Source organism: Genypterus blacodes, unplaced genomic scaffold (assembly GCF_046128005.1).
Source record: "Genypterus blacodes isolate CSIRO-AG114 ecotype Tasmania unplaced genomic scaffold, CSIRO-AGI_Gbla_v1 ptg000180l_1, whole genome shotgun sequence".
Lineage (NCBI taxonomy): Eukaryota > Metazoa > Chordata > Actinopteri > Ophidiiformes > Ophidiidae > Genypterus > Genypterus blacodes.
In genome coordinates, this window is record NW_027466981.1 from 209,137 (window position 1) to 225,000 (window position 15,864).

A 15,864-nucleotide genomic window follows, 5' to 3' on the forward strand; every position below is an offset into this window, starting at 1 on the left:
GTTACCAGAGAACATGTATGTGAACATCAGAGTGTGTTTACATCCTACAGAGCCTGAATCATGAAAGAATGGATTTAATGTTGTATCCATATCTAAATGCTTTGGGCTGACGTGTGTCAAAGCAATGGGAGCTCAGGTGTTTAGTGATATTAATCTCCATGGATACGGCTTCTCTGCTGGATCCATGGAGAAATAAAGAAAAGTAAAGTCTACAGTTTATGTTGAGAGAGAAGAAGCACAGGATGTTCAGGCAGGAGAGGAAGGAAATCAAGCTGAAGCTGCTCTTTATTCTCAAGGGCCATTTAGGAATAACACACACACACACACACACACACCTATAAACGCACCTCATGAAAGTGAAAGCACACACGTATCATTATGTGCAACTTGTCTGAATGGGTGGTGATTGTAGTGTGTGTGTGTGTGTGTGTGTGTGTGTGTGTGTGTGTGTGTGTGTGAGAGTGTGTGTGTGTGTGTGTGTGTGTGTGTGTGTGCGTGCGGTACACAGTGAGATGTTGCGACAAAAAGGGAAGAAACGCTGCCAACTTCATTGTATTTTAATTAAATCCAGATCAATGAGAGCTCCCAGTCCAGGTGTATCAGTGAGTGCTGCTGTTAAAGAGGTGAGACAGGTCAGCTCTGTCGGAGCAGGGAGACATGAATCCACAGGCTGGAGGATCAAACACTGAGCTGCATCTCTACCAGAGTCCACTCTACCCCATTTGGGACCCTGAAGGGCCAGCAGGGCCACGGACATTGTTTTGTGATGTCAGTTGGTTTCACCTGTATTCACTGAAGTGTTTGCTTTAGAATAAGAAGAAGTTCAGCATGAGGCTGAAACAGGAAACTGTAAAAATCCACCTGCCACTTTCATGTGAGATCACAAAATGGCAAAAATGTGGCTGCAACTAAAACCATGGCAGCTAAATGAGAATACAGAGAGCCTGAGATCATCAGGGTTCAGGTCTGAGTAAAAAAAGACTGAAATCTATATGTTTCTCCTCATTAGATGTGAGTAAACCTCCTTAAAGCCGGACTCACAGGATCCACAGGGGATCAAACCCTCTTTCCTCCCTTTTCAGTGTCAGGTGAGAAGAAAAGCCATCAGTTGGGCTTTGACTGTGAAAGTGAAGATGCAGGAGCCTCTGCAGTGTTTCTCCTCTGCTGAGGTTAGAAGGTGGAGGATGGAATCAATGCCCTTAATAAGGTTCCTGTCCTGTAGGGGGCGCCACTGAGATGGAAGGGTTTCCTGTTCTGTTCAACTAAATATTGTGCAAAACACAATAAAGTTCCAGTGTTTTCACTCAGTGTGATGTGACCTGATGAGTGTGAGAGTATCTGCATGTTTGATGACATCATGAATCCCTGACTGATCTCCCTGAAATCATCTCTTGCACCTTCTTATAGTCATTAAGATGCTGTATTAGTGCATTAAACCCCTTATTATTGTATTTTCTCCCATCTTCTCCCCCTCAGTCTCCTCACTCTGTGTTGTTTCCTGCTGACACCTCGCTGTTTGAGCACAGAGAGGATTTTGAATAAACTCTCCTGAGGTTTCTTACATTTTCTCTCCCTTCAATGCCAATAGTTGTTCCTTCCTCTTCCCTTGACAGCTGCTGCTGCTGCCGCCACTGCTGCTGCTGCTGCGTCAGGAAGTTCTGATGCTCACAAAGTCAAAGTGATGCTGGGAAGTTCCTCATTCCCCATGTGGTGGACTCAAGTATTACAATACAACAATACGACTTATCTGACGGGATCTGAACCAACACACCCCAGTCCTCCTCGGTGTGTCCACCTGTGTGTGTGTGTGTGTGTGTGTGTGTGTGTGTGTGTGTGTGTGTGTGTGTGTGTGTGTGTGCGTGTGCGTGTGTGCGTGTGTGTGTGGGCTGACCTCTCTCACAGGTGGGCAGGTCTCCGCTCCAGGTGAGGTCCCACTGGCACATGAGCAGCTCTGCACCCACCACCTGGTAACCCGGGTAACACTGGTAGGTGATGACGGTGCCCTGGACCAGCTCGGGGTGAGACGTGCTCTTCCAGCCGTTAGAGATCTCTGGGAGCTCGGGACACGTGTCGTTACGGGCAACCTCTGCAGAAGAGACATGATGAAGGAGAGCAGACAGGAAATGAGGAAAGACAGATTTGTTGCCATGGGGATGGACTTGACTTGACTGACTGCTGCTTCTGATTCAGACAAGTCGTCAACAGGACATTAACAGTTAAACAACATTAACCTTAACAGCAGCGCCCCTTAGTGGTCACTCACTAGGCTCAGGGTCTAAACCTCTACAGGGACTAAACCCCAGCTTGGTTCCTTCTCTTACCAAAGAAGTGGACCACAAAGCCGTTGCCGTAGCCGTAGATGTTGGTTGCCGGGTCAGACTGGAACTGGATGGTGATGTCACCGGTGGAGGTATAAAGTTTGAAGCGGGACTTTGATCCTCCATACTGGCCCAGCAGCTTGGCTGTGAGGTCGTCTCCATCATAGAAGGTCAGCAGGTCGTTCTTCCCAATGTTTAGCCTGGGAGATAAGAAGAAGAAGACAGTTCAGTGTCACATGACAGGACAGATCAGAGGCCTGAAGCTCCTGATGTTCTGACCCTTAATGGGCCCTGAGTGAGCAGCACAGGGGGCTGCTGGTCCCCCATGGCCCCGTAGGGATCCCCTGGGTGCTCAGGTCTCCTCACACCTCCACAGGAAAGCAGGTGAGGTGGATTAGAGACTTAATCTCTCTCTAAATGTCTCTAAGACGCTGCAGAGGAGGACTGAATGGATTATGGGCCTCGTCGCAGCACTAATGGATAAGTTCATCTACACCGTCTCCTTTTGTCCACAACATGGGTGTCAAAGCAGCCGAGCTCCTCCTCTCTGACTGAGGCTCTGCTGATCTCTGACCAGATCAGCTTGTGTAATGTTTGTAGATGAGAACATACAGTATAGATCAGGTTTGATGGTCATAAGGTTTGACACAAGGTCTAGATCTTTCCCAGGACAGGATCGGGTCAAATACAATACAGAGGAGGAGGAGGAGGAGGAAGTGGATATTTAGTGGAGAATAGAATAGAATGCTAAGGAGTTATTTTAGCCTGCAGGTGAATAAAGGGGGAATAATCACCTCATGCTGTCTCACTGACTCCATATGGATCCAGCTCCAGCCTTTCAGAGCTCGTTGTGAGCATAATAAAGTGTGTGTTGATGTGCATAATCCCTCCTGCCCAGCTGTTTGAGACAGATGTGAATCAAACACACATCTGTGTTGATCAGTGTTGGCATTTCCTTCAGATAAATGAATCAAGTCCAATAAGGAGACGCACCGCTGAGGATCTGTCCTGCCTTTATTCTGAGGGATCCATCCATTTGATCATGGGCTGCACAGTGGAGACGCCTATAAACCTCAAAGCTCTTTCCAAATGTCACCTGGGACTCAGCGCTCTGCTTTGTAGTTGTGAGGGTTTAGAGGCAGAATAAAGACGTGACACGCTCGCTGCTGTCGCTAATGAATAAGCAGCAGCTTCTGATAAAACTTACTACTGCACCACAGATTGAGCTATTAATCACTTTGAGACTGACACATGGAACCCACACACACACACACACACACACGGGAGGCTTTCTTCTATTTCCTTTTTTTCTTTTTTGGACAAAACTGGAAGAAATTGCAGCGCTATGGGCGAGGCTGTGAACAGATGAGGACTGAAGAGAGGACTGTTGCTCTTTCCACAGGCACAGGCATTTATCTTCTTTCAGCTGCTGATGCACAAAAACACACACACACACACACACACACACACACACACACGTCTACATCTCCATCATGAATCTGATATGGGGTCATTTCAGTTAAACACTCTTATCAAACATCCTAATATGTTAATATGTGACCTTAATTACAATTAATCTCAGAAAACCAACATCTAATCTAATCTATTTTGCAATCTAATGAAGCTCTTGTTGACCTTTCTTAAGAAAATAATGTGTAAATAAATCATTCCAGTGTTTGTTTCCTTCCTCAACTAAACATGTTTGGACTAAATTGGGGGGAAAACAAGGAATTCAATATGACGACTTAACTGTGCGTGTCATGGCCTGAACATGTGAAAGAAGAACACATGAACATGCTGTCAGACGTGTTGATTAGATGGAGGCAGTGGCAGAACAAAGTGATCATGCCTCATCTTAATCTGAGACACATAAAGTCCAGATCTCCAACATCTAAACCTCCAGTCCAGTGATTTAAACATCTCTAATGCTTTGCTGCTGTTGCTTGAGCCGGTGGTCCATTAGTAAGAGAGACTGTGGATGTATTGTGACAGATTCCCTGCAGCTTATACACACTGAGCAGACGTGTGTATCACTATCTTAACCTTTTACAAATGAGCTCAGCATTACGGACGTGTTACTCCCGCTGACGTGACGTACAGCCGGCTAATTGCTCCCAGTCACAGCTGAGGCGGCTCCAGTGTCTGAAAATGAGTCGAGCGGACGGATCCATCAGTCACCGTGACGACTCAGAGCAAAATAACATCCCACAAAACGCACACGTCAGACTGAATAATGGAGTCGTATTGAAACGGCGATTCAGCCTGAATATCAACGACGTGTAAACCCGGGCCCGGGTCTGTCGAGTGACTCAGCACAGATCGGCTCAAAGTGTCACAAAGCAGCGGAGATGATGTCTCACTGTTACACACAGGAGATCAAACACACAGCTGTTGTCTCAAAGAGGGCAGATTATGCTTTGTGTTATTGTTATCCTGTAATATAGAAGCACGACTGTGTCAAACAAATACAGCCTCAAACTCTGAGGCTCTCACATGAAGAACAAGCGGGAGAGATCCCAGAGTCTCCTGTTGGTTTGATGGCTGAGGGATGAAGCCTCTCAGCTGCTCGCAGGCCCAGGCACAGAATCATCTGCTTAGTTGGCTGTAGATTTGTTGTGATGAAGCTAAAGGAGGCTTTGCACGATTCTGCAGAGCATCTGTGCAGAGAAATCAATCACAGCCTCAGCTCACTGACACTCATCTCATTTAGTTCAATCTGAAAGAACACAAGTGAGTTTCCTGGACTCCTGGGAGCAGCAGGCCAGTGTTTACCTCCATCATTATATTATAGCTTTACTTTATGATCCGATTTGGCCTCAACACAGTAATACAGGAGGAAAATGTTAGAGCTGGACTTTGCTCAACTTTCAGGAGTATTACTTTGTAAGGTGGGAAAGATGTTCACATCTGGAGCAGAGTGAAGACATGGTGACATGGAGTCCTGGTCTAAACTCCAGACTCCAGGCTCTTTGTTATTATGGCTAACAGATAAAGAGAAAGCTACTGAAACATCCTGACACGTGACAGCTGATGGAGTTTCATGCGCTCTCAGTTTCATTCATTAATCAGCATTTTTTCCATCTCAGACGTCTTTGTTAGATCCTCTGTTGCTCCACGATTTGGACCCGGAAACAACACTGACCTCAAAGCTCATAGGTTGAATAACTTTATCAAATTATGTCTGTGTTAAGGTTTAGAAGTAGACACTAATAAACTATGAATACTAATAATACTAAAACAACTTATAAATCCAGACTTAATATATTATTTTGAATGATCAAACTTTGTATTGTCAGTGGATCACTCTTTGTAGTGGACATGTCAATAATAATATGAAGTTATTACTGTGAATATTATTAAAATGATGCTTGAATTACAAACTGTGCTCCACATGCTTGGACTCTATTCTAATGCAATAAAATGGAAATCTATAAAATCTGTGCCCTTTAACAAAACAAGGCCTGTGTCACAGATCAAACATGAAACATGACTTAAACAGATGCTTAAAGGAACTTAAAGAGTGTTGTTGTAGTTTGACAGAGTTAAGTCTGGATCCATTAGACTCTGTGTGCTGGATCCTTTACTTTCTGGATCTTTCATTAACCTCACATCCGTCCCTTTACTTCTGTCACATCATCTCCTCTCTCATCCATAATAGTAATTGGATAGAGCGTGATTATAATGTCCTGTTCTCTCCACACACAGAAGGCTCCAGATCCATGTGCCTGTGCCTGTGAGGAGGAGGAGGAGGAGGAGGAGCAGGAGGAGCAGGAGTACCAGGGGAGCTTGTTAAAGGCCTCATATATCTCTGGATCCTGTCTGTGCCCAGAGAGCTCGGGGAGAACAGCTGCTATCGATAAGCTTCATATAAATGTTGGGACACCTGGCAGACATATGTTGGAGGCAGCGTCACAGGCAGAGAGGAGAGGAAGAAGAATCACTCTCTGGGAATCTCACTTTGTGTAAATTCCCTGGAGTGATCTGTGGAAAACTGGACCAGTGTGTAGAGACACTTTAGCTTAGCTGCTGCTGTATTGTTGCTATGCTTACAGATGTTCATTCACACAAAACACACACTGGGCTGGATGAGAGGCTGCTGCAGTCATTACAGGCTGATGATTGAGCTTCTCTAAGAGACTCAGCAGCAGAGCCTGGACATGTCAGCTTTAATGGTGAGATGGTGCTGTGAGGTCAGAGGTCAGAAGCATCAACGCTCCTGGGAGAAGGAATATCATCACAAAGGTCATGGAGGTCTGCCTCCTCCATTAGTGAATTAATATGTGTGTGTGTGTGTGTGTGTTCTTATCTACATGATGCTGCTGCTTGGGTGCAACTGATGGATGGATGTGTTTGTTGTTGTATTTGATTGTGTTATACATACCTATATTACATACACTTCACACTGGGACAATCTAATCTAATCTAATCTAATCTAATCTAATCTAATCTAATCTAATCTAATCTAATCTAATCTAATCATAGTATTTTATCTGCCAGTGTTTTGGTGTCAGTATTACAGGTCAGGTCATAAGATCGTTAGTCTTCATCATTTAAGATTAAATATCTCCCACACATTTCCAAAACAAATGGCCAATAGTTCCATCCATGCCTCCCTCCCTCTCTCCCTCCCTCCCTCCCTCCATCCATCCAGAGAAAATGCTACTAAAATCATTCAGAAACATCTCCAGGAGTGACATTTATAATGATACAGGTAAAAACAATAACAATTCAGAATTCCCTGTTTGTCAGAGCAGCACTGGTCAGGAGATCTTGAGCCCCCAGACTGCCACACCTCTACAGAGATGAGGGAGGTGTTCAGAGTCTGGTTGACAGAGACCAGAATAGAGCTCACAACACAAATAGACCTTAGAAGCTCACTGACGGCTGTCTCAGTGCTGACTCATGGTTCACACTGAGCCAGGCCTCCACATCCCTCTAAGACTCAGTGTCTGCTCCACCAGGAGGCTGGACCACAGAGCTCAGGCCCTGGACTGCATGGCCCTCAGGAAAATGTAGGGACTCAAACAGTCCCCATGATGTAAAGCTCCAGACTGAAGCCCCTCCCCCTCCCCCCGTTTGTCTGCCACACCTACATGAATTTCCTCGCCGTGGTAAATGAACACGAGCAATTACTTATGTTGACAGACTCCCCTTCAAAAAGCAGAGGAGGCATTAATCAATGTTTCCCCAAGAACAACATGAACACAGATGTTGTGGATAGTTAGAGAAGAGAACAGAGGGAAGACAAGAAAAGGAGCAGAAAATGAAACATATGCAAATGAGCCTTCCTTCATTTGCTTGCAAATGGAAAATGATTCCACGGTTGAGTAACTTATCGGGCTCTGACATGGAGATACGTGTTGTTCTGTGTCCTCAACCTGCCACCGCAATTACAGCAAACACACACTCCCTGGGTTGTAAACTCACCTTGTGCTCCACACAGCAGCCAGTACAGGAGCGTGTGTGTGTGTGTGTGAGGGTGGGGGGGTGGCACCCATAGAACCCTCCTGATATAATTAGCTTTCTCTGCTGCACCTAATTAACCTTTGTCTGTGTGGCACTTCTGCATCTCATTCACAGGCTGGGCTCCTTCTGCAGCTTCATGTTGGCTTTTTAATCACGCTGAGGCGGCTCTTTGTGTCTTTAAACTGCTTCTTCAGCTGTCAGGGGCCTCTCACATATCAGCACAGGAGCTTAAGGATGATTTATATCATGATTAGACTGAGAGAGAGAGACACACACACACACACACACAGTGGTTACGTACACTTGGATGTCCAGCATGATCCTCTTGTCCTCCTCCACATGGATTCCCCAGATGCAGTCCTGTCCTTTGTCGTAGGCTTCAGGCCAGTTAGGAGAGAGGACCACTCCAGCTGAGTCTGTGATCTCTCCACTGCACACAGCTGGAACACACACACAGACACAAGCACAGTGGTGAGAGACATCTAATTGAGGTGTGTGTACAGAGATGACAGTAGAAGAGTGACTGGACCTCATCATCAGAGCATATAGGCAGGGGAGAGAGACACCTGAGCCTGATAGGGACCTGTGAATGAATATATACATGTGCACAGTTTGAACCTGTTTGAAATCCACCACCGGATAGTTCCTCCTAAAACTTTGAGAGAAGAAGAACACACACTGTGCCGTCCATTAACAAGCAGCAGCCTCCATGGAGTATCAATACAAGAATCAATATGAAGTCATCTCCTCCTGCAGGGATGAGGAGGCAGCACCGGATCAGAGCTGATCACAGTCTGAAACAGAGTCTTACATTGTACAGCTGCTCAGATTCTGCTGGTATTTCTTTCAGTAAACATCTACTGTTTATGTCATGTTGGTCAAACTGCAGCATGAAGTGTTCTTGGTCCTGTTTGTGCGGTCTTACACAGATGACAAGTCCTAACCCTGCATGTATTAAATGCCTATGATAAACAGCAGAGGACTCAAACACTGCACTGATGTATGCATGCAGACACACAAACACACACACACACACACACACACACACACACACACACACACACACACACACACAGACACACAGACACACAGACACACAGACACACACACACACACACACACACACACACACACACACACACACACAGACACACAGACACACAGACACACAAACACACACACACACACACACACACACACACACACACACACACACACACACACACACACTGACCTCTGCAGGCAGGCTCAGTCTCATTCCACTGAGGGTTGTTGGGGTCCATGCACTCGATGGTGACAGATCCCTGTTCCAGCGTGTAGCCGGGGTCACAGGCGAACTCCACCACGGCTCCCACCGCCCAGCTGAGGTCGCTGCTGGTCAGGTTGCCGTACTTCACAAAGGGTTCATAACAGTGACCTGCTGAGAAGGCTGCAGGGAGGAGGGGAGAAGCTGTTATGATGCCTGCCAGAGGAGTTAGCATGGCCGTGTGCTAATAGCTAAGTGAGCACAGGAGTTTACAGATTCCTTGTTCAACATCATGTCTGACATCTCACAGGAAGTAACCTGAAGCCATCTGCAGCACAATGTGAACATGCAGCAGATCGGTACAATTTCAATGGAGTCGATTATGCAGGAATGAAAAATGTCACGTTGGATTTTGCCTCCTGAAGGCAACACACACACACACACACACACACACACACACTGAGGACAGAGATGTAAACACCACGTTCCCTTGATGCTCCTGTGATGAAGAGGAGAGACCTGAGGCCTCACATCTGTCCTCTCTCACATTCTGACTCTGACTCTCTCCTCTGCCTCATACAGAGAAGTCCTCTATTACATTTTTGTGTTGTTGTGTTTTCTTTACAAGATATATACAGGAATAATTCCAGAAATACATGGAATAACAAAACAAACATCTCCATGTGTCCTTTCTTCCCATTCTCCCACATGAGTCCTGCCTCCTGCCTCCTGCCTCCTCTGTTCTCCTTCCTGCTTCCCTTCCTGCGCTGATGTAAACGTTCATGTGAGGTCACCAGCACAAAGGAGAATAAACACTTAGAAAATCATTCAAATAATGATGTTAGAGGTTTCCCAGAGTGGGAATGGTTTCATTTAAACGGGGTTCAGAGAGTGGCCATCAAATCTATACGAGCAGGAACGAGCAGCAGTCCTCCTCTTTACTGAGCCACGTTACAAACCTGCATCTGGCTTTATTCCATCTGCTGCTGTGCATCATTACAGGGAACAGACCACACTGATTCTATTTCCCAGGGGCCCTCAATGGAACAGAGACCTGCCAGAGACATTACATAAAGCCTTCATACACACAGTCTGCATGTGTGAACGGGACCAGGGATCCACATTCAGGGAACGCTGGAACTCCACTTTCTCACCTCAAGACCATGAATCAATCCAGGGAAAATCCAGTGTTGTGGTAGCTCACCTTGGTATCTGATGGCGACCCCAGTGGACGTGCCTGCGGCGTCTGTGGTCAGCTCAATGAAGAGGTTCCTGGAGGAGCTGAGGAGGCCTTCGTTGGGCAGATACTCTACTGCATACGAGTCATACAGGGCAGACGCATCAATGCTGTTACCATTCCTGATCAGCAATCTAAAGGACAGGAAAGAAAACAATCATCATCAGGTAGGATCAACGGTCTGAGCTCCTACATGTTTGTATTGGAGGCCATGAGGAGAAGTCCAGCTCCATCTGAAACAGCCCCCGTCCTTTTGGCTCAGATGGTGTTGTTGAGGATGAGGATGAGCCTCAGGACACATTATGGATCAACGTGTAACAGGCCTTTGTCATTCCAAAGGACCTTGGTTCAGTCACATATGATATTGATCCTTAATGGTCAATGGTGCCTCCCAACAGCATAGATAAGCCTCTGTGTGCTGAAAGGCTTAACCAGCTCCAGAGAGGCCCAGGTGGCTTACCAAGCTGCACTCCAAGACCAAATATATGTGTGTGTGTGTGTGTGTGTGTGTGTACAAGTGTGTGAGTACTGCACCATCTCAGAAACAGAAGCTCTGTCCCTCTTTCCTTTAACACACCAAACACAACACATGCAGAGTGCGGCGGTGTCTGAATAGCCTTGGTTACATAGATGTGAGTCTGAAGGGTGCTCAGGCCCAGACGCTCATCTTCACAAGATGGCATTCATCTCAATTGGTGCAGAAACAATAACGTTTAATATGTTAGAAAACCTTTTAAAGAAGAAGAACCCAAAAAGAAAGAAACCTTTATCTGTGCATCAACATCAGGCCGGCTCCTCACATGAGAATAGAAACAGACGGATAAATGTAAATATGGATTTTGTGTAGACGGTAAGGTTGTGTTTTGCTCTGTGGCGACCCGAGAAGCAGAATTGAAGCCATTAGAGAAGAGAAGAGGGCAGATCAATGCAGCGGAGCCACAGGTGGATTCTGGCAGACAGCAGCAGAGTCTGACTGCTTTATTAAAGCCTCCAAGTGCTGATGACAATCCGCTTTCTCAGCTGACAGATCGCTGGAGTCAACTGCCAAGATATTGTACATCAGTGGAAACACTGATTAGTGCTGCTTTATGAGGCTGAAACCTAAAGTTTAATTAATGATGTGATATGAAAAGGATTACACTTTTTTCTGCTACTAATGAGCTCAAACAGTGCCTGTAATTCATCCTGCACCCACTCTCACCACACACACACACACACACACACTCTCTCTGTTACTCTGGAAGGGAATGAAAGCTTATTATTACATGATCAGGTTTACAGACCAAACGACTCAGACACAACACTCAGAGTTTGATTCACAGATCAGGCTGCAGCTAATCACAGCTACCATCAGGGCCGGGAAGACAACCAGACCAAGCTACTGTCTATAAAAGTAGTTAGCTACTGAGAAACATGACAAACTACATGGACACTACAAGTGTAATAGATCTCTGCATCAGTTACTTTCCTCATCCAATCTAACAATCAGAAACAGACTTCTGCCCATGTGTCATGTAAACATCACAGAAGCTTATGTCCAGTGATCATCGTTGATGTTTGAACCCTCCAACCCTGAGTCAGTTTGTGTCTCTGTGAACCAAAGCAGTGATCACCTCTGCTTCAGAAAGCCTGACATCTGTTTACAGACACAGAGAAGTGTAACTGGCATCAGAGGAGCGGTGTTAAGCTGCTCTAAGTCCTGTTTATCAGATCGGTGTCAGTTTGTTAATGATAAATCCTCTCTGCAGACCAAAGTTAGACACGGCGTTCCTCAGGGCTCAGTGCTGGGGCCAATACTGTTCACTTCATACCTGTTCCCTCAGGGTCATACTGTTTGGAGTCTCATGGGTGATGATCTTAAACAAACTCACTAAGACAAAGCCGGAGTTAGGAAGCCTGAGAGGCTAAGAGGCGTTTAGACTGCAGAGGAGTAAACCAGGGAGTGAGAGCAGAGGTGCACTCTGTCACTTTTAAAGGCCCAGACAAGCAGACAGCAGTAACATCAATCCTGTTATTACACTGAGTAAAGGCAGACAGGAGAACAAGGGGAGGCCGGTGGTTTAATGCTGGCTGCTTGTTTTATAACTTGATATACGTCTGATTCTGATCATTCGATGCCAACAATGTGTAGATTTGTGCTTTTGAGTTTCCTCTTGTTAGAGTGGAGCGGCCCCTGAAGCAGCAGAGCATCATGGGACTCTCTGCAAAACACACAGTGAACTTCCTTCAGGGGAAACAACCCTTTAAACAGCGCTCAGCTCTGCCTCTCTGCCTCTCTGCCTCTCTGCCTCTCTGCCTCTCTGCCTCTCTGCCTCTCTGCCTCTCTGCCTCTCTGCCTCTCTGCATCTCTGCCTCTCTGCAGCTTTGCACTGACTCCCCTCAGTCTCTTTTAAATGAGATAGATGATTTGTAAACATTTTGATGCCGTACTGTGAACATCCTACTGAGACAAAGCAGCTTACCGATCATCGTCCTCAGCGAGAGCCACCTTCTCAAAGTGGATGTGCAGCCTGTGGCCCTCTGAAGCCTCCAGGAGCCAATGGCAGGTCAGGTTGTTGCTGTAGTTACTGGGGAAACCAGGAGAGACGATCCGGCCCACGGTGACGTTCCTGATCAAACCACCACATGAAGCTGAGAGAGAGAGAGAGAAAGAGAGAGAGCCACAGAGAGAGAGAGGGAGAGAGAGACAGAGAGAGACAGAGAGAGAGAGAAAGAGAGAGACGGAGAAAGAGAGGGGGAGAGAGAGAGAGAGAGAGAGAGAGAGAAAGAGAGAGAGAGAGAGGGAGAGAGAGAGAGAGAGAGAGAGAGAGAGAGAGAGAGAGAGAGAGAGAGAGAGAGAGAGAGTCATTTCCCTCACAATTCAGTTTGCATTATTTGGTCATTTGGGCTCGACAGGAACATTTAAGACCAGTGCTGAATGAGAAAGAGAGAAAGAAAGAGCGAAAGAGACCCCATATGTGTGTGTGTGTGTGTGTGTGTGTGTGTGTGTGTGTGTGTGTGTGTGTGTGTGTGTGTGTGTGTGTTCCCCAGCTGATCCGGTCAGGGTTAGTCAAGCAGGCAAAGCTTAATTAAAGCTGAGCAGGAAGACTAAACCCATGGCATCCTGCCTGGCCTTTAGTAATTACACTCTATACACCTGCTTTATGTTTGCTTCGGCTTCACACACACACACACACACACACACACATAATCACGATGACAGAGATACAGATGCACACACACACACACACACACACACACACACACACACACACACACACACACACACACACACAGTGAAATAGCTTTCAGAGTAGCGCCGCCTGTGCTGTGAATCTCAATCCATCAGGGCGTCCAGGAGGAAGATGAGCTCTTATTATTCATCATCTGGACTCATGGGAGCCAAAGTGACATCTGCTGTCCAAACAGTCCTTCTGGACCCACACAGGTCTCTCTCTCTCTCTCTCTTTGTCTGTTATGTAAAAAGGGCCAACTGCTCTAAAGGAGCGCTGATGGCTGTGAGCGCTGGAAACACTTTGATGCTTACCAGAACTCAGCCAGCAGCACAGACTGGTGAAGGTTTCCACAACAAACAGGTTTGTGTTAGGAAGAGCAGGGCTGAAAATCCATTAACAGCTGACAAAAGCTCGACTCAGAGCTGCTGCTGCTCTGAATGCAGCGCCTCCACTCACAATAACACAACTCTAAGTAATAATTAGCTAAAAAGGTAATATTGCTGGTGCATCACTGTTACTCTCAAGCTGCTCACACTCAAACACACACACACACACACTCCCTTTACAGCCTCCACAGCACTGCTACAGCTTTAGTTCATTATAATGTTATAAAGACAGATATTTGTAACGTTATATACATTAAAATATAAATTTAAATGTGATTTAGTGGTCAGCTCACCCAGACAGTGCGGTTCCTTGCCACTCCAGTAGGGGGTGCTAGCATTACGGCAGGTCAGGACGCTGGGGCCCTGGAGCTGATATCCTGTCAGGCAGGAGAAGAAGGCCTCACCTTCAGAGTGGAGACTGCTCACTGAAACATCACCGTACTGAGGACGCCGAGGGAACACACAGCTCAGGACAAAGGCTAGGGAGGGGGGGAGAGAGGGAGAGAGAGAGGGAGAGAGAGGGAGAGAGAGAGAGAGAGAGAGAGAGAGAGAGAGAGAGATTTAATTTTATTAGTTTCAGCAGTGAGATAAACAGTAAATATTCATTCATTCATTCATTATAAAATTCCAGTGAAGTTTCTTCTTCAGGTGAAACATCTTTACCTGTGAACCAAACCTTCTTTAAGGTTACATGTTTATTATTACAATAACATCCAGCACAAACAGAGACGTTCATTTCTTTACTCTACTGTCAGTGGACTTGGGTTTATTATTATTATATCTAATTATTCAAAGTCAATTTAGATGTAAAGATGTTTAGCTGGTAAACAAACAGCAAATCTCAAATGTTATAAAGTATAAACTGAGCTCAGCCTCTAAAGGGTTAAGTCCTGCTGTATTCATGTGACTGATGACTGTGAGTTTAACTACTTGACTTTTCAATATGTTTTGGGTCTGGAGCTGTTGGAGTAAATTTCCCTGTGGATGAATTCAATCCAGTATTTGAATGCTTGTATGAGACGACCTCATCACTGGAGGCTGATGGAGCAGAGCAGGAGGCTGCAGGACAGAAGGTTGAGCTTTAAACAGCTGAGAGGACGTCTGAGGGGGAGGAGGGCCTCAACATGGAGACATAGTATCATTATGGTTGAAGACATACAGCAGAATATGAAGGGGGACATCATGAAGGTCATATTTACTATGACCAACATTTGGATCAAGCCTCCCTGCCAGGCTGTCAATCAAACGTTCCTGTTTGGGTTCCAGCTACAGCTCAGAGTTCTCACATTGTGTCATAACACACACACACACACACAGATAAGACAAGATAAGTTTGATATTTATTTTGAGGGAAATAATTGTTATATTGTGTGATAAATATAATCTGAAGATTAATCGACTAACCGACAAAATAATCTGTAGATTAATCGTTAAAAAAAGTAACACCACAAATTAACAATAAAAAATAAACAAATGTAAGATTATGATCATCATTTTGGAACGCCTCCATATTTAGTGCCCACATTTCATCATCTGTATTTTCACTTTGACCTCTCACCTTTAACTCAAGCTGAAACATTCACCACAGTTAGTTGTACTGCTTAGATGTTTATGACACCAGCCTCTCTCTCTCTCTCTCGCTCTCTCTCTCTTCTCTAATTAATCTGTCTGCTTTAATAGAGGCAGATAAAACAACAAATGGCCCAGGGAAACACACAAACACCACTTTGACATTTGCACTTTGCATACTGATGTCCCTCCTGGTTCCATCTCTGGATGTGTGAGGCAGTGTGTGTGTGTGTTTGTGTGTGTGTGTGTGTGTGTTTTTAGACCACACAGAGCAGAGGTCTGTCATACCCCCACACACACACACACGCACACGCACACGCACACGCACACGCACACGCACACACACGCACACACACACACGCACACGCACACACACACACACACACACGGCGCACACACACACACACACACACAGGTGAGCCGTTAA

General features: G+C 45.8%; 1 protein-coding gene across 1 annotated transcript in view; it reads right to left on the minus strand.

Annotated features, from left to right (window-relative positions):
* The window catches only part of LOC143014102 (seizure protein 6 homolog), a 101,578-nt gene that overhangs the window by 6,541 nt on the left and 79,173 nt on the right, over positions 1-15,864 (minus strand). The window contains exons 5-11 of the mRNA XM_076167892.1: positions 14,162-14,347; positions 12,730-12,898; positions 10,235-10,401; positions 9,019-9,213; positions 8,086-8,224; positions 2,322-2,518; positions 1,892-2,086 (exon numbers count right to left, since the gene is read on the minus strand). Of these exons, the coding sequence (XP_076024007.1) occupies positions 1,892-2,086; positions 2,322-2,518; positions 8,086-8,224; positions 9,019-9,213; positions 10,235-10,401; positions 12,730-12,898; positions 14,162-14,347 (1,248 nt within the window). The remainder of the gene's footprint in view (positions 1-1,891; positions 2,087-2,321; positions 2,519-8,085; positions 8,225-9,018; positions 9,214-10,234; positions 10,402-12,729; positions 12,899-14,161; positions 14,348-15,864) is intronic.